The sequence below is a fragment of the Cyprinodon variegatus genome, unplaced genomic scaffold (genome assembly GCF_000732505.1).
Source record: "Cyprinodon variegatus isolate N-32 unplaced genomic scaffold, C_variegatus-1.0 Scaffold410, whole genome shotgun sequence".
Lineage (NCBI taxonomy): Eukaryota > Metazoa > Chordata > Actinopteri > Cyprinodontiformes > Cyprinodontidae > Cyprinodon > Cyprinodon variegatus.
The window spans coordinates 43,822-63,560 of NW_015150863.1; the positions used below are offsets into that span (position 1 = coordinate 43,822).

At 36.2% G+C, this 19,739-nt stretch overlaps 1 protein-coding gene across 1 annotated transcript; it reads right to left on the reverse strand.

Moving 5' to 3' along the window:
- Window positions 1-290: 290 nt before the first annotated feature.
- Window positions 291-18,895, reverse strand: LOC107093158 (calpain-3-like). The gene is made up of 23 exons (XM_015388010.1): window positions 18,375-18,895; window positions 16,065-16,134; window positions 13,833-13,951; window positions 12,431-12,564; window positions 11,639-11,807; window positions 11,425-11,508; window positions 11,233-11,324; window positions 9,473-9,550; window positions 8,625-8,785; window positions 8,381-8,550; window positions 8,281-8,292; window positions 7,639-7,847; window positions 7,508-7,544; window positions 6,918-6,941; window positions 6,342-6,428; window positions 6,101-6,178; window positions 5,969-6,026; window positions 5,818-5,882; window positions 2,572-2,640; window positions 2,416-2,494; window positions 2,187-2,303; window positions 1,897-1,955; window positions 291-801 (listed from the first exon to the last, which is right to left on the reverse strand). The coding sequence occupies exons 1-23, from the start codon at window positions 18,693-18,695 to the stop codon at window positions 775-777; spliced, it is 2,319 nt and encodes a 772-aa protein (XP_015243496.1). The 5' UTR covers window positions 18,696-18,895; the 3' UTR covers window positions 291-774.
- Between the last annotated feature and the right edge of the window lie 844 nt (window positions 18,896-19,739).

Here is a 19,739-nt window from a genome sequence, read left to right on the forward strand (position 1 = left end):
GGATATCTAATAGATTGTTAAACACATAAAGTGGATCCTTTTCCACATTTCTATATTTAACCAACTGGGTGATGTTTATACATGAGCACTTGAGAGGCTTTTTTCACTATAAACAAACATTACTTAATAACTCAGCAGGCTTAGTCGTGTCTGTAGGTGAAATAAATATCAACCAACTGGTGACATCATCAGTCTAAGATTTGGATAAAAAAAGCAGACAATAACCATGCAGTGTTATGCAGAACCTTTTTTTTCTGTATAGTTTATTAAAATAGTATCAACATTCTCCTTTTAGGGAACAGGATTGCCATGTAGATTTCATCTTAATCACCAACTGACATCTTTTTTTTATGTCACTGAGGAAAACATTCACTTTACATCTAATCTAAAAGCAGCTGTAATAAATAAAGTCATGTTAAAGTCTGTTTTATACTCCCAGTATGTGTTTGTTTGACTACCTACTGTAGGTATACAGCAATAAAAAGCAAAACTTGCATGTTTACATCAATTCCTTTTATTGAAATTGCTTTAATTGTACTTCATAAATGTTTTATATATATAATTTTAACATATTTTGAATCCTGGGGGGATAAATGCTGAGGGGAAGTTAAAACTCGAAAGAGAAAGTTAAATGCTGAAGAAAAATATGTCTTAAGTTTAGCAACAATATTGATTTTAATGAACTAAAGGTAAAGAAACATGCTATAAATGAGCTGAAGGTCTCAACTGAGGGGGGATTATTCAAGCTGCTGGCCGTCCTGGAAACGATTTCATCTAGGAGTACATGGTCAGCTGAAGCCACTAAAAGACAAAGAAATAAGCACCAGGTAAAAAAATATATACGGTATATTTCATTGAATTTCTTAATTGGCTCTGAAAATCATCAAACTAACAAATATCTTGCATTCCACTTTTGTAAAAAAAAAAAAAAAAAGATATATATATCTATATATATATATAGATATATATATATATCTTTTTTTTTTCTGAAAACTTGCGGGGAAATGCATGTTTTATCAGGCTGTGATAATACAACCAACCTGTAAACCCAGCAGAAAAAGGAGTTTATTCATTAAGTTAAGCTGAGACAGAATAGTTTAAAATTTGCATGTACAGCTAATTCAAATGAAAACAGGATTATTCACTTCAAGCTCTTTGAACATGTTTTATCTTAATCAGCTTTGGCGTTATTTCAAATACAATGGACAAGAAATGTAAAGGAAGGGAAGAGTGGTGGGGCAAGGAATATTAAAAAGCAAAGAGTTAAGAGGAGGAAAAGGATCATGTTTATTAGGAGGTTTGAGGAGCCAGAAACTCCTGTTGGAGCTGAGGTAGACAGTCACACAAAATTTGTTTCACAAACAGAGTTTCCTCAATCTCTGTTTCTGTTACCGTGGTAACCTTCTCCCCAAAGCTAACCTGGGCAGGAGTAGGCTATAAAGCTGGTAAACTTGCTCTTCACACTAAAAAAAAATACAAATATTACGGGCTCCTGAACTTTCTTTGTTTTTATTCTATGCTACTTCTTCATTAGGGAAATATCTAATATTAACATATAAAGATCTGATTTCATAAATAATTTGCATTTCTTCCTTTAGAGATTCTATCTCCTTGAACCAACATCAACAGTTAGAAATTTAGATCTACTTGGGTCAAAGTGTCTTTAATCTGAACCAAACAATCAGCTCAGATTGACCCATAGGGGCAGGTTGTCTAAATAAAATGATTATTAGATGTGGGCAAAAAGGAAAACTGCCTGAATGGACAAGCTGTATCCCTTCTGGACAAATCCTTTATTCAAATTGAATAATATTAAGGTTACAGAAATAATATTATGGCTACAGAAAATAGATTTCCTTATAAATGTATTATTGTAGAGAAATACCAAAAACTCACCTGCAAAACATTTAATTTGATTATTCCATCTCCATCTTTATCGAAGGCATTGAAGGCCCCTAAAAGTAAATAACATAAAGCGTTATTTTATTTTCCTTCCGCTCATGCAGCTTATTCTGATGAAATTTATTCCTTTTATGTTACATCAGTAATTTCTCATATTGAGGAGGAAAAAAGGCCTATTAACACTTTTATTTTGGTTATTTTATGCTGTCTCTCATTAGGACCTTTGTAATTTGGTTTTCCTGAATCATGCACAATAAACAGAGTGTCGTAAGAAGTCAACTTACTGAACATTCCCTCTAGTCTCACAAAACAGCAGATGTAGCTGTCAAAATCAATGTTGAGGTGTTCATCTGCGTATCGCATGGCTATGATGTCATAAAGCTGGTTGTTGAGGTGAAAACCTGCAGAGACAGAAATGGGTTTTTAAACTTAGAGATGTAATGTGTATTTTCTCTGATACAAGTTAGAATATAGATAAAATATTTATGACTGATTCAGTGGGTTTCATCTGACCTGCATCATTGACGGCATTCCTCATCTGAAAGCTGCTGATGGAGCTGGACTTGTCTTGATCATACTGTATGAAGATGAGCTGCAAAGACGAAGATATTCTGACCCAAAATCGTGTCATCGTGGGCAGACATTAAACCAGATTGAGATGTGTTGTACCTGCCATGCCTTTATCTTTTTCCACAAGTGTTTGAATTCCTGGAAATTCAATTTCCCCGATCCATCAGTCTGAGAAAAAGTCTGTTACAGAAAACAAATTTAATGCAGCTGTTTGTTTGTTTTTTATTAAAGGAAATGCATTTTTTTATTATCTGAATAAATCTAAAGATGCTGTGATTCATAATATGACCTTTAAAGACAATTTATTGAAAATATGTCAAATTATTGTCTTTACAGGAAGTCAACTGTTGCTATAATCTTAGCTTCTATTTTAATGTGTTCCAATAATTAGAAAAAAAAATCTCCAACGTTTTACTTGCAGGGATGAAAGTCTTATATATATAGAATAAAATGACACAATCATTGATGAACTAACAGAAAAACAGCTTTTTGCCCACCCCAACCTAAATTACTGACTATACTAATATCTGTTTCTTTCATAACAGTTTCATTTTCTCTGAGGTTTTTCAACTTTCTACCTGATTGTGTCACATTTCCTCAAAAATATTGTTTTATCAAAATTAAAGAGAGTTTATTTATGGCATGTCCCTGAGTCAGACTGCCCCCAAAACAATTTTTTAAGACAACAATAGTATAGATGCAGATTAGCTGCTATGGGATATTACTACAAAGCGATCAATGATTTGATCATGCAGGAGAATGTTTTGGTGCTTTAAATGCAAAGCTGTTGGTAAAATATATATTTTTTGGGTTTTGGCAAAAAAACTTTTGATGTTGACAACTTAATTGTGAATTTAACTATCAGTGAAAAATAGTGATCGTCTGTCCGAACGATCCCAGTCTAAAGTGGCGACAGTGGCGTTGGATGTAGGAGTTTGCGCTGCAATCGAAGGGTTGATGGTTCAAGACCTGACTCCGACTTTCAGTGTCGTTGTGTCCTTGGGCAAGACACGTCACCTACATTGTCTACTGATGGTGGTCAGAGGGCCCGGTGGTGCCAGTGTACGGCAGCCCTGCTTCTGTCAGTGAGCCCCAGGGCAGCTGTGGCTACAATGTAGCTTGCCACCATCAGTGTGTGTGTGAATGGGTGAATGAATGTAGTGTAAAGCGCTTTGGTCAAGTCTCCTAACTTGAAAAAAGGTGCTATATAAGTACATGCCCATATTCTGATTGAGAGGTTAGTGGTTTGGGTAAACTTTGTTAGAAACATGGTCTTTGTAAAACCCCATAGAGAAATTGGACATACAATCACTACTTTTTGCTCCCCATTGGTCATGTGAATCAGGGTCCCAGCACGGTGCCTGTCCCATCTTTGTTCTTTCTCGCTCCCATAACAGATCCCAAGATGGTGTAAAAGGAGAGCACTCTCAAAGCACTCTTGGATATGAATTCAAATTCAGGGGCTGCATCCTCCGAAGGCTAGATTCATAGCATGCGATGAGGTCTGTTCGGATTCCAAGATTCCTCGTTATGAGGCCTACAAATGCATCCTTTTTTTTGCCCGCTTTGAAGGACGGGTCTGGTATATCCTACATAGCCTTGGATATCCCATGATTCATTGCGAGTCCAAGCAAGCCAGCTGTTCCATGATCAGAGGAAAAAGGTACTTGGTGCCGAACAGTGGTGAATATTGTAAGTGCAGCTTACTATCATACATGTATGTGAATAGCTCCATTTGAAATTAATGAAAACAGTTGTTTTTAATGGTTGTTGAGTCAGATATGTGAAGGGCAATGTTTGGTTTATTGAAATGTTTTTATCTGTCCCTAAGTAAATGGATTTGGCTGATATTTAAGGACAGATTCTAATATACCTGCAGTGTTGGGGACTATAAATCTGATATGATGCAGCTGTTGAAGCCTCTCGAAAATGTTAATAACACCCAGAACAGCAGCGAGAAGTTCAGTATTCATTCTTTTCCTGCTTTGTGTGTCAATTCTTACGGTTGCTAGCGACAGAACGTAGGGCGGTGAAAGCTGCGGCAGTCTGGACCTGTTTGAATTCAGAGCCAAAACTCTTCTGGACCAGGTCCTTGGAGGATGCAGCCTCTGAAATTGTACACACCCAATGATTGCGCACTAACTTTCCAGGTGCATTGTGGGAAGTTTTGAGGCCACTACTTTTTCATCCACTACACATCCGGAGACTCATTTACACAAGCGTACAGGCGGACGTTCAGACACAGCCAGGGTCAAACAGCAGGTCATTTGCAGGCATATGTAGAACTTTGACATGCAGAGGAGGTCATAACTACCTCCATGGAGAAGAAGTAAAACATGCAATATACCAGCCCTTAAGGACTGAATTTGAACACTGTTTTAGAGATGTAATGACATTCCACAAATGTGAAAAACTCAGGGCAGATATTATTTGCAATTTACAAATTTTAGTAAGGCGTGAGTTGGAGTTGATGCCAAGTTGTTCAGTAGGATGAGGTCTCAAAGCAGAGCTGTAGTTTCTTTATGGTTTCTTTATGGTAATAGATTCATACTTATTCTGTAGGGAAAGGTCGAGGAGACCAAATACATTCCTGTTTTCTTTTTGGTGTGATTTAAATAAAAAAATATTTCAAATAGCAGTCCTTATTTTTTACGTGGCATTTTTATGCTGAAGTTCTTTACAGCATTTGTAGCATAGGTTCTTCGCATCAATACATCTTGTGGTGTCTGAAAGTTACAAGGTTCTGTCAAAGTACTCTGAAAAAACAACAGTATTGCTCTGAATCTGAAAATTTTATTTATACTTTTAAAGTAATTGAAGTACTTTTAAATAAAAGTACTTTGAAGTACTTTTAAATGTATGTACTATTGAATACTTAAGTATTTTCAAAAGTGAGTATGTCATTACTTTGATTTGATTTTTTACTCAACAACTTTTACTTGTAGTTGAGTAAGGTTTGATCATAAGTCTGAATATTTTTACTCAAGTACTATAGTACTTGAGTAAAAATATTATATTATATAGTACTTCATCCACCACTGCTTTTAAGTTGTTATGACTGCTTGTGTTTTACTGAAAAAGTCTCAATGGACATCGTCTGTAAGGTATGCACTGACTGATGTTTCCTCCTCTGAAGAGCTGAGTGCAAATCTGTGGTTCTGGATATTTACTGGATACATATTTTAAAGTTGCATATGAAATTTCAGCTAATTGAAAACCATCTTTATTGCCAACTGGTCTGGTAACCAACCAATTATTGGATTTAGGTGTGTGGAACATATAAAACATGCAGGTCACCACTCCAGTGTGACCAGTCTATCAGGGTTTAAACCTTTCAAAGGATACATCCATTAAGGCGATCATACTGCGACACGTCTCAAGGCTGAAGCCTTCTGTCTTTATCTCATTATCTATAGAAAAAAAAATGTACATAGACAATTAATAGTTTAACATGGGTGCCATAAACAAAATGCAATGGTGATTTGTTTTCCTTTACGTTTAGAAAGAACATTCTTCATGACAGTCTTGAGTTCATTTGCACAGATCTGCATGTCCTACAGGAGGGAGTAGAGCTTTACTATCAAACACAACCAAGACATATTACACTGTCTCATCACTGCATACTCACCTCACCAGCTATCTGTTTGTAAATGGCTCTAAACATTTTTTCTTCCTCAGTCTCTTCCTCGGGTTCTGTGAGTTTTTGCTATAAGAAAAAAATCAGAGTTTGGTTCTCCAGAGATATTATCTTATTATAAGCATCAAAAACACTAAAGTGCAAGAAGCAATATTTAGAATTCTATAGCAAGCTATCAAAATGAACGACTAATGCCATAGTTCCTATGTTCTTAGAAGGTTGGATGTGTTACCTTTGGCTTCTTTCTCCTCTCCCCCCGGATGCCATCATGCTCAATTTCTTTGTTGGCACGCGCTCTGTCTGACACAAACACGATAGGCTGGCATTTGTTCAACACAAGCCGTAGACAGAGGGAAAAAAAGAGAAAAGAGTTATTTGCATATCACAATCACCGTCCCTAAATGAATATTAGCACCTCTAGCAAAAATGTTTTTAAAAAAAACAAAACCAGTTTTTAATGTCATGCCATGTTCTCAAACTGAACAACAATGAGCTCATTTCCCCCTTTTTTTCCACTATGCACGATTAACCCCTACTGATGAACATTAGCTGAGACTTTGTAACCAATTCTAGAGATATCGGGATGTCAGAATAGATGGAGTCTGGCCTGTTAACAGTGTTTAGTCCTGTTTCTCTCTTAGATATGGCTATTAGCTTACGGTAACTTTTATTTTAACTAACTGCACGTGCTCTCTTTCATTTTGACATGAAAGGTGACTCAGAGCTTAAATGCTTAACTGTTCCTGTCCTAGGAAACTGATTTATTTTCAAATGCAGAAAAGTAACATAATTTTTTTTCTGGATTTACCTTTTCTTTCTTTTTCTTGTCTTGCTGGAGGAACAGAGGGGAAAATAAAAATTGAAATCGATTAAAAAACAGGACATATGACAAGAAGATAGAGGATAAAGAAAATGTATAAAATTTGACAGAAAAAAATACTCATTTATTATTCCACAGTGGGAAGATTCTTAGACCGGTCCGTTACAAATATTGATGTACATCATCCTGAATCTAAAATCAGTGATAAAGGCAAACTGATCGAAATACTCTTAAAACAGAGACATTTTTCTGTTTAAGGTTTATAATATCTCTATCAAGTCCTTTCTCATATTCACTGCAGCAAAAGCAGTAATAAAAGTATGATTCATGCTGCTATATATCAATATCCTTATCAGTCAACACTCAAAGCTGCAATATTGGTATCAGTATTCTTTAGCATTTAACGGATGCAAATAAATGGTACAGCCTCCTGTTCATGATATTAAAAACAGAAAAGGCTAATAAAAATAGAGTGATTTTCTCACAGTTCTGAAAATATTTCCAGAAAATCAGCTGCGATGAGCCTGATTAAAACAAAAATGTGAAACCAACTCAGCATCAATCATCGGAGTGCAAACCTGTGTTTGATCAGTTTCAATGGTGCTCTCTGCTTCCCTTTGGAGAAGGAGACACAGATTAATCACTATCATTAATTAGTTGATGTTTAAATTTTAATTCTTAACTCTGAATTCCCATCAGGGATCCTTACTCAGATGTATTTCGCTTCTCAGAGAAGACCCTGAGGATGAACTCTCCCTCCTCGTGGGGTTTGAAAGTGGTGGGGATGATGACGTACTCCCCTGGAGGCAGCCGGAAACGCTCCGTTACCTCACGTAGGTTGATGTAGCTCTTGCATTTAGCTGTGGAGGCTGTATAGAGGAAGAAGTCCTTCTGCAGATGTTGATTCTGTCCTCGCATCTGCACATTTTAAAGAATCCTAAGATGTGAATGAACTCTGAATCAAAGGTTGCAAGAATAAAAAGTAATCATTCTAACAGTTGCCATACTGAAATAGGGGGAATACTGTAATATTCAGCCGACTTCAGCAAGAACTTAAGATTTCTAAAACAAAAATGTGTCAATTCTCAAAGAGGTAGCCGTCAAATTGAAGATAAAGCTATTTTTTCTGCATATTTACAGCCTCTCCTGTGTTGGAGTTTGAATTAGGGTTACGGTATAACAGTGAAAGTTTGCCAATTGCCTTCTTTGTACATATAATGGGACTAAATACTATGTACATTTTAAAGCTAATGTATGTTGTTGTTCCACTCAGATACTTCAGTCGACACTCGACTTTAGGGAAAGTATACATCTTTAAACTGCATCCTTCTTCAATATGGTCATATTGTACCTTGTCTGGCACCTGCAAAACAAAGCAAAAAGTAAAACTTCTAATGTCTCTGGATTTTTTTGTACTCATGTTAAGAATAAATCTGTAATATAAACAAAACCTTGTAGATAGAAAATCCGATGGTAAGGAATTTTACTCCTTTATGACGTTGCATTCTCCGGCCCTTTTGCATCAGGGCCACAACAACAGTGCAGGCCACCTGCCCGTCCTCTGGGTCGTCGTCCTCCTCATACAGCTGGAGCCGGTACTGAGGGTTTGTCCAAAATGTATCTGTAGAAAATATATTATCTAAAAGGTGCTTTTTAAAAAATGTTGAATGAAAATCTGTTAATAAAAAGCCAAACCTGGGAAGTTCCTGCAGCCACCGGCTGAGCTGCCTCTCACCCAGCGACCCTCATTGACCGACACCGTCCAGCTGTGCCGTTCATCGCCCTGCAGCCCGTCGGGGGTGAGGTTGCACATCTCCAGTTTGGTGAAAGTCTGCTTGAAGTCATCAAAGGACATCCTAGTTAAAAAGCCCAAAGAGGAATCTTGGTGAATGGAAAGATTTCTCCCCAAATGGATATTGGAATAATATTGTGTGTTTAGTTTGAAATGAATGATTTTAGATGTCTAAATTCCATGTTCAACTCTAAGGTTAATAATGAAGTTTTTGTAAATGATCAGAAAAAAATATAAAAATCCCACCGTCTGCAATGCATGTTAATTTGGACTAAATCTAAGAACTCAATTGGGCTAAATGAATAAAGATATTTTAGGTCCAGTATAAAGAAAAAAAAAAAAAAAATCATTCAGAAAAGGAGAGGAAAATGGTTCTCTGGGTGATGGAAACTGATAAAACTTATTATTTTCTCATCTTTACAGAGGAGTAGGAACTTAACAAGGTCCATTTACTTAAAAAGAAAAAGCTGTGTTGTAACAAATAATTTGTATTTTTCAGATTCAGGAGGGACCAAAGGTGTGCAGAAACCTGCATCAAATTTGTATTCCTCCAAAGCCCCGCACACTGGCAACAGGAAATCTTCTACATTTTTGTTCCTGGGCTCTCATGTTGTAATAAATCAGAAAAATCTTGCTTCTGGTGTCTTAGAAGTTGAACATAATGATTGGAAAAACTTTGCTTGTAAGAATCAGACCAATGAATCAAGCCTTTCAGGTGTTTCTTTCATGCTTAAAGAGAAAGACCACTCACCAGAACTCACTCGTCTCCACGGTCTGTTTCTTCAGATTCTCCCTGTCTGCAGTGGAGATGGTCAACCACTCGTCTGAGCTACAGAAAGGATTAAGAGAATAATGACCATACTTCACAGATAAAATTGCTGTTAGTCCTTCCCAAAGCTTTTTTTAATGAGCTTACAGACCCAATTATGCAGCATCATCATAATTCTTCCAAAGATGCTGTTTTAAAGTCTTTACATCCAAGAAGAGAAATCTTCTGGCATTATTTCAACTTTATTTTCAGGTTATCCTATCTTTTTACCCTAATTTCATAGAGGAATAATTATTTTCCTATTTTGAAGTCGCTTAACCCATATGAATCACTCAGGCACATCAGTTTTTAAAATGATTAATCAGTGTTAAACTGGACCGAAAAGAATGAATGTGAATTTAAACATAGGCAAACACAGGCACATTTTCTTCTAATCTTTTAAGATGCATTTATTAATAAAATTCAGTTCAGTTTAACTTATTCAAGTAGCAAACTCTACACAGAAATGCAGTACATACAATAATTTGCTGATGAAGATTCTCAGTCATCCAGGTCATAGTCATCCCGTTGAAGTTTAAAAAACAATCCACTGGACTTGGTTTCCAAGGTTTGAAGACGTGGAACCAAATGGGCCGCTCGTCGGATTCAATTTGCATGTGTCCAAGCAATAAAAGACCTTGTCTATATAAAGCCTCAACTCACTGCGGATCCAGACATTTGAATTGAGAAAGCTTCCTGGAGGGGAAGCGAAACGTCTTCAAACCTTGGAAACCAAGTCCAGTGTATTGTTTTTAAACTTTTACGGAAAAAGATATACAGTAATTTCAATCCAATCCTATGGCAAGATTAGGATTTATTTTTTGAATTAATCCTAGTTAGAAAACACTGTTTTGGTTTATAATGCTAACTGTTTTTAAAAAAAAAAATCCATCTACTGTAAGGAAACCTGCATAAAGTGTTTAACTTTGCACAAATGCCTCATTCTGAAGGACTGCTTTGCAACAGAAGATGGTTGATTATATTTCTAACTTTGTAGCAATGACTCAAGTTTAGCATGCATGTGGCAAAGAAAAGAGTCTACAACAGGATCAGGATCAGTGTGAGGAGCCCTCAGCAATAAACTGTCGGTGAGTTTTTGATTAAAACGGTTTCAAATAGTAGCCTATGTTAGTTATTTATTTAAAAAAAAAAAACCTTGAGTCCAGGAAAGACTTTTAAAACAGCTAAAGAAATATTTTAGACAATTAAACATTTGAGAAAATGTGTCTCTTTGGAAGCAGATAATTTTTAGGACATTTGAGCAACATCTGAGGCATAAATGAAATTTAGATTTCAGAAGTTGGGTGGAAGCAATGTTTTTTTTAAATAATATATAACTTCAGCGTGTTTGACCATCCAATCACAGACCCAATTGAGTGGCACATCATGTGTTTGTAAAGTGAGATTCTCAGGAGTGACAGCGGTGACAGCCAATCACACAAGAAAAGAAGATGGGCCAATCAGGAGCTTGAGGGCGGTCTAAACTCAGGGGGCTTCACTTTAAGCTGTGGTTTCTGGCTTGGTCCAAGTGCTCAATGAATGTCTCTGTACTGTAGCATAACATTGTTTTTGGACAGTAATATGTGCAGGAGACCAAAATGCACGTTTGAAAATGCAAGGGAAATGTCCCCCCTTCCCCTAAAAAATTACATCCATGCACAGAAGTGTTACATTATTTCTAACTGTTGTGGACCAGATCTTACTTAGCACTCCAACGTCCCTTCCATAGCACAAATCCCCAAGGATTGCGCAAACGAATCAGACGAATTCTGGTGCCCTTTGAGACTTCGTCACACTAAAAAAAAAAAAAAAAACACATATCATATTAAGGTTTATTGAAAACATATCCTACTGCAACGATAAGTTTCTTCTATCAATTGATCTTTCTGATGCACCTCTTCAAGGCCAATGATGGAGTAGGCATGACCCCTGACCAACCCTTGTTCAGTCCGGGACTCCATTTCACTGGCTGAGAAAACCTAATAGACAAAAACACTTATTTTAAGATAAAATAATAAAACTGTATTTTCTATTTTATGGCTTTGCAAAAAGAAATAAAGCTACGATTTCCAACTCAATCCAACTTGAAGTGTTTTTTCCAATGCTTACATCGATGGAGCTGCCCATCAGCGAACCCCTCTCCAGAGCTTTCCTCATGATGGTGAAGAGATCGGGGGGGGCCTCTGACAGCTCAAAAAACTCTGTGACACCACCTGTGAAATCCTCCATGGCTTCCAACGTGTTTCCCCCTTTCAGTGCCTCATAAGATCCATGCAACCTGAGAGGGAGGTCAATCATTCTTAGAGCACTGCTGACACATTTAAATCAAAGGCTTTTTTCACAGCATCCACAGCCAACTCAGGAAAGATGAGAAGCTCAGAGGTGTAATTACAGACCAAAAAATGTACGACGTTAGGAGACATGTGGTTTCCTGCTGTTATGATAATCTCACTTTGTCACAATGGAAATGATCAGGATCCACACATCAAAATTAATACAATATCCATCCATCTTCTTACACGCTTAATCCCAAGCAGGGTCACGAGGTGTGCTGGTGTCTATCTCCAGCTGTCTACAGGCGAGAGGCAGGGTACACCCTGGACAGGTCACAAGTCCATCACAGGGCAATATAAGCTGCATCTCAATTCTCAAAGCATTCACGCAAACACTCACACCTAAGGAGAATCTAGAGAGTACCTGGAGAGAACTCACACATGCTCAGGGAGAACATGCAAACTCCATGCAGAAACACAGGAATCAGGCCAGGATCTGAACCCAGAACCTTCTTGCAGCAAGGCAGCAGTGCTACTCACTGCGTCACTGAGGAGCCTAATACAATATCTAGAATACTTATTTATGAATCACTTTTCCCCATTCTGACTTTCATAGACCTTTCCTTACTTGGCATAAGCTTTTTCCAACAGGGCACTCCAGAACTCGTTCTTCCTGAAAGATTTGGTGAAAACCAGCTGGTTGTTGCAGGTGGGGATGCGGTCGTCCACAACCACATCGATCCATTCCCCATAACGCCAGAACTGAATGAGAGGAGAATGGAAAAATCCTCACAAGATAAGAATATAATCCCACCTTCTTCATATGGGAAATTATTTAAACATTGTCTGGGAAAACAAACAATAAAAATGTGTTATCATGTTAAATCTAAATGCAAAATGATTCAAAAATTATTTCTCATAGATGTTAGGGGGGTTTTAAACAAAATAATGGACAGTGTACTGTAAAAGCTAACATATATTTAATCTATGGTATATTATAGTTACTCCGGCTGTATATAGATATAGATCAGGACATTGAATTTAGAAGTACTCTTACAGTTAATAATCGTTATTAACATCTGCCAAATATAGTCTTTTTTTTTATCTTTTAGCTGACTTTATTTTTTTAAATAATTTTAAAACTTTTATTTAAGGTCAGTTAAGAACAAATTTTAATTCACAATGACAACCTGGCCAAAAATTGGCCAACCTTTTATCTACATACCAAGCATGTAAAAAATTAAGAAAAAAATGGAAATAACATTAAAAAGGAAATATAAAATAGATATAGATGGTGACATATATAATGTGATAAATGGTTATAGAAAGTGCAATGATTGTGTGAAGGGTTTTTTAGGAGAAGGGGATGAATGTATTGTGAATGATTTGAGTAATTTACAGCTGAAAACTGGATGGAAACACATTTAAACTGGGGGGACAAGGAAATTAAGATAGAATAACATAAAGTGCCATAAACTGCAGAAGTTAGCAAGTAAGAATGACTATAACGGGGATAATCCTAATTTGATCATTTATAGCAGCATCGCAAATGACATCCACTTTGTGGTAGACTCTTAGTCCATGCTTGGTAGCTCTGTCATCTTGATTGCTGTATATATGCATGACGATTTACAACTTAAAAAAAAAAACAACTCAGGATTTTATCTTGGTAAGGAGATAATCTACGAGTTTAAAATGAAAGCTTTCACTGTGCCATCAGATGAGTCCTATCTGCTCTTTTTTTTTTTTTTGATCTATTGAGGTTTAACACTAACAGATGCCGATAGAGTTTGAGATGCAGCAATCCACCAAGACACCTGGTTTAAGATTGCTTTTTGTTTTCCAGGACTCTAAAGAAACCATAAAAAACAAATTTCATTCATATAATCTTATATCATGAAATCATTGACTGTACAGATGTGGAAATGTTTTTTCTTTCTGTTTGTTACATTGGTTCTTTATTAAATAGTCCTTCAAATACTGAGCTATGGAAATCACATCTTCAGTTTGTGTCAGCTATAAAGTAAAACCTGAAAGTGGAAGATCCCGGCGTAATTTTCAGTGAAGCTTTGGTCTGCTGGAATAACTCTGTAGAGCAGCTTCTCATTCAGAGTCAGGCAGGCAATGGCAGCAAGGAACCAGCAGTCCCCTGACAACAGATTCATAAGCAGTGAGGGCATTCATTTGACTTTGAGCCACATTGCTGCAGGTGTTAGTCAACAGTTCTATTGAAAGGAACCAATCAGTTTGTTTCATATGTTTAAATGCTGAAAACAACTCTGACTTCAGCTTTTATCGCTGGTTTAAATACTTTAGTAATTCAAGTAGAAGGGAAAACAACATCTTTATACGTTGTGTTCCCTTTCTGAGATATAATAAAACCATGACATTTTGACTTTTATGTTTTAATCTGAAATCCCTGTAGTAATCCTAAGGTAAAAACTTAAACTTATCTGCAAAAAGCACATGTTAATACAGGGAAACAAAGAGTTAATGACTATTGCTTTGTAAATGACTACTTACTGAATAATTATATGAGAAAAAAGCTTTTAATCAGGAACTCAGGAGCTGCAAGGAAAAGTGAGGGGAAGAGTGGGAGTAGGGGGCAATGAAGAGTGACAGGCTGAAAGGTTTGTAGCTATACCACACAAAAAAACTGGGATAATGGAAATGACAGGAAACAGGGGATGGCAAAGTGAAAACTACATCACAGGGATCGAGACTAGAATAAATTAAGATCACTATAAAACCATGATACTGGTGAACACTTAATGAAGAAAAGACTAATTAAATTAAAGGGAACAAACATAAAAGATAACCGAACAGCGCCAAGAGTTAGTGTAAACCAAGATGTATTGAAAACAAGATAAATCTAAATGAAAACACAGAATAATATAAGTCTAAGAGTAATTGAAATGCACAAAGTAAAAACCTGAACAGAAATTAGCGGAGCATGACAGTAAATAGATGAATGAAAGCAGTAGCTATAGTATAAACATTTAAGTACAAATCATCCTCATGATAGTGAAGAGATCAGTGGATGCGAATTAAGCCTTTGCAAAATTTGCCTCCATCGTGCCTTTGTCTATAAAAATATTTCACTGCTTTCAAGGCTCTGGACCAACTCTACAATATTAACATTTATCATAACATTAATTGATTAGATTAGCACTCAAGACATGCTCGTCAAAGCAATTTTGACACCTTTATCACGTTTGTCAAAATAAAACATTTTAAAAGCTTTGTTTGCCATTTAACTCAGATATAGCTGAAACAAATCTGATAACGGTGAAACAGAGTCGGAGAACAAAAGAAATGAAACCAACTTTTTCTCTTAATTGGTGTGTAATTGTAAAGAAAAACTACAATTAAGTTAATTTGTGAAAAAAGTGTGTAAGTCAGAGCGAAAATAATATGATAAAAGAATATGACACTCTCTCTTTTTTAGATATTTAGAATAATGCATTTAAATATGCAGATTTATGTCTTTTTCCAGGACTGGGATCTACTCTCTCAGGGTAGAGGTTTGAAGGACCCAAATGCCGAGACGGAAGCTGAGGTGGTTTCTTACAAGTTTCATTGCAAGAGTGCATTACGAGACAGAGAGATCTAACGTCTACACAGAAATTTATAAAGTCATTTCAATCCAATCATATGGCCAGATTAAGATTCAGTTCATGAATTAATCCTAGTTAGAAAACACTGTTTTAGTTTACAATACCAACTCTTTAAAAAAAGGTACACAAATGCAACGATGGAAGCTGAGGTGGTTTCTTAGTTTAACAACAAAAAGAACTGAGGTAAAAATAAAAATAAATAAAATAAAATACAGAAATACCAAAATTCAGGGGAAATCAGGGAAAACACATATGAAAAGCAGAGAAATTACGAAGAACTAGCAAAGAGTGACTGAACAGGGAGACAGAAACAAAGACCAGACTAATCAGCAGATTGGGAGCAGGTGTGGACAGAGGACTCTAGAAGGGAGCTAGGGGAAAAGAGACAAACACAAGAGGGCAGCAGAGGGTAAAAAAAGAAACACATAAGTACTCAAATACAATCTGAAAACACCACAAAATGGGAATTAAACCAATAAAACTAGAAAACGTAGAAAAACATGAATCAAAGTAAAACTAAAAGCTCAAAAAGAAAACTTAAACAGAACCCCAAGTGCAGTACAGAATCATAACGCTCTCCAGTTTGGAAAAAGGGGTGAGTTAATCCACTGTTGTTTATAAAAGCAATAAGAGCTCAGATATTACCCAGTTCTCCTTGACAGATGTCTGTCCTGCTCGCTCCATCAACAATAAACTGGGGATTTTCACAGATTTCCTGAAAGGCAAAAGTACTTTTACAACATATATATGACAAATAAATTCATTCTTATTGGAAATAAATTGGAATTAAAGCGGTTCCTTTTAGCCATTCTAAACAACAGTTAAAGTTAATAGGGGGCTCTTTAAATCAGGTTGATTCTGATCTTATGTCTTCATGAGCCACCAGTGCAGAGGCCAAAAAACCTGGAGTCATGTTCTTAAATTAGAGCTCGCTCCACTTCTTTCCCCCACGGATGGGATTCATGTATCACTAATCTCAGCCAAATCTTTTAAGCTCCATAAATTATCTGCAATCATGCCAAAACTGTATCTTGTATTTTGATATGATGCATATGATGCATAAATCAGCAGATAGCCTATGTATGCTGAAAACAATTTTTCTGCAATAAGATTGCTGGACCTTGAGGCACATGGTTTGACTTTAGGGTGGTTAAACTGGTTAGACATGAGATGGTGTTTGTGTTTTCATCAAAGCTTATATTTGCTTTAAGACACTTCAGTCCTTCTGATTCCAACCCTGGCAAAGATTGGTAAAAATTGTTTCACTGTTGTAGCATGGTTTCTGTCTGATTGGTTAAAAGCAACATTTTGATGGAGTTAGCTTATTTCATAGCCTTTAATTGATGGAACTGAGACGAGGTGGATTTTTGGGTCTGATGAACTGTTTTTTCATATAGGTCTTTATAAACCTAACAAAGGGACTCAGTGATAAAACATTTTAACTTTGCCATCAGAAGCCATAAGATTCTTATCTAAAACATGCTGCTATATTTTAAAGAGTTCATTAGGCCATTTTTTTTGATTGATTGATTGATTGATTGATTGATTGATATTTTATTTTCAGACACACATGTATACAATAAAGGACAGTTTATGTCCTTGCAACATAAGTTAAAAGGAAAATAGTCTGAAGAGGGGCGTATTGGCAGAAGCAATAAGCTTATAAAGCCCACCCTCCAAAACCAAGTTACATTGGACTGGAAAAGAACAAATAAAAAAAGATGGCTACATTTTATTATACATACAAAAATATGATTTTAAGAAAATAATCATTCTAAAATAGCATTTTGAAAAAAGTAGTACCGATATCTTACTGCTATTAATTACATACAAATATTTCAAAATGTTTAATTACATTATTCTTAAATACGTTTCTAAACCTTATTAATGTTGCAAAGTCTTTTAACTCATGATCTAGTTTGTTCCATACATCAACCCCAACAAAAGAAATACAATCTTGTTTTACATTTTTTTTTTTTTTTTGCTTTGGGTTTTCTGAAATCTTTATAGTCTCTGAGATCATAAGCACTATTCCTGTTTAAATACAGACCCTGAATATGTATTGGAAACTAATTTTTCTTTACTTTGTATTTCATGCTAACTCCCAGAACCTTTGAAAGAGAAATATGCCAACAGGATCACAGACCCACCACCATTCTTTACACTCAGCTTTAACTTTACATTAGAACTTTATTGATTGATGGTCAGAAATTCCTCTGTTTGAAGTTCAGTTTGAAGTTATATTAATGCAATAAATGATTCATTAAATGCATCTCTTTTTTTTCCTAATTTTGTCGTTCGACTACTGGTTTTAATTTGCAATATTTAGGCAGCCAATTATTAGAAAGAGAAGGTGGGAAGACATCCAGCAAATGACTTTAAGTTGGGAATTAACCACCACCCCACCACCTTCTATGTCTATACCATATGTTGCCTTAGAAACATCTGTTTTTATGCTTAAATTTTAACCCTCTGTTGGACCTATCTTTGAATTTTTTTAGATGTTTACTTTTTCCAGACACACTTTTAAAGGGTGCTTAAGGTGATAAGTGTTGGTCTTAGATATGAATTCTACAAGGTCAATGTTTGCTTTTAGTGGGAAGACCTATGGGTTGGCTGCTACTTAGATGTCTCAAATGATGCTGGCTTCTGCCAAATGCTCCAGTTACACCTGCTGTTAAAGTTACACGTGCTCACAACACAAATCTCAAACTCATGTGTGTCAGAAAACTATACTGTATAACTACTTGACTTTGCCTTTACATTTTCTAGTGTGGCTGTAGAAAGTGAGAAACAAGTATGAACTCTGCAACTCATTGCAGTCATATCAACTAAATGCTTTCCCCATATACCTCAAGGGTGTTGAGATAAGCTTATATAAACTACTTAGAGCCCCTACTACCTCAAGTGAAACTTAACCTAAAGCATTGCATAGCAACAGAAGAGGGTACTCACTGTTGGACGTTTCCACTCAAACTTCATTCTTGATTTCTGGCTGTAGAAAAGCGAAGAGTCATTTGCAGGGAATAGAGGGTCCTCAAACAAAACCTTTTTTGACACATATTTATCCCTCAGCTCTAAAAAGGTTTTCAGGCGCTTTGCATCTTTGACGGCCTCATTCCTGCTGAGAATGGCCGAGTAGATGGAGTTTGCTCCTGTGATCCCGTAGTCAACGTTGCCATCAGGCTCCAGTGACGCCTCACTGTCAAAAAGCACCTTCACATTTGTTTCTTCAACCACAGGTACTTTTACTAGATGGCTCTCGTCCTCCATCATCTAACCCTTATGTGTCAGTTCTACAAGCTGGGAACCTGAGAAATCTCAGTTGTTTTCTGCTTACATAAAAAAAAAAAAGAAATAAAATGTGTGGAATTGCTAAAGAGCCCTGAGAAACTTCCGGTGTCCTCCCAATTTAATCACATTTAGTTCCTTTTTTTCTAAAGCAAGAGCTGTTTCTTAGTCTGTGAGTTAACTGTCTCACACCAGCAGTGTCCCCTGAGTAGTTGCCTCTAAATATAAACCTTTTTAAGAAGGGGAGGGGGCTTCTCAAAGGATCTCAATGTCCAGAGTTAGCAGTGTGGTTGTCAGATTGACAGTCTAGGTTTATTGAAACATCTAAGTATTAGGATGGACATATAAAAAACAAACATGAGGGGGTATGCCCTACTTCCAATATGTTTTGTAAAATATATTTTAAGACATCTGTGAAGATTCTTAGTCAACCAGCTTTAAAAAGTTTAGTTTAGGCAACTAGACATGAAGTCCATTTCAAGTTCACGTCCAGTTTCGTAAAATGAACTTTTTCAAGCAAGATTTTATATTTTTAACAGAAGGTCAGTAAAATAAAAACCCTTCGTGTTTTTGTATAAAAGGAATAATCACTTAACAAAAGCAAAACTTACCAAATGAACCATTAGTGACTGTAATAATGTATCTTTTAATTTAATTTATTTTTACATCGGTAATTCAATTAAATTCCTTCCAATTCATATTATTGCTATCAGTGTTTTAACCAAAGCACTGATGTTTTCATATCTGTCAAAACGTTGAAAACTGTTTATTTTAAAGAGTTATAAAACAATCACGCATAGAAGGAAAAATTTACAGATTGAGAAATGAATTTGGCAATCTGAATGATTGGTTGCTACGAGGACACCTAGTGTTAAGAAATTATATGACGTTTTTTCTGTCAAAGTGAAGCAACCGTCATGATTTATCTGTTTTTGATTGGTTGAATTTGCACTCAGCCAGGGCCCATAACAAATACAAACAGAGGGCGGTTGAGGACAAGGTTGCCAGGTTTGAGACAAAGCTACGTTC

Coding starts and splice junctions, on each gene's coding strand:
- LOC107093158 (XM_015388010.1), bottom strand. CDS start 18,695: ATGATGGAGGACGAGAGCCATCTAGTAAAAGTACCTGTGGTTGAAGAA. Junction 11,808..12,430: donor TTGGAAAAAGCTTATGCCAA/GTAAGGAAAGGT, acceptor CCTCCCTCTCAG/GTTGCATGGATCTTATGAGG. Junction 6,942..7,507: donor TTGAAACTGATCAAACACAG/GTTTGCACTCCG, acceptor CTGTTCCTCCAG/CAAGACAAGAAAAAGAAAGA.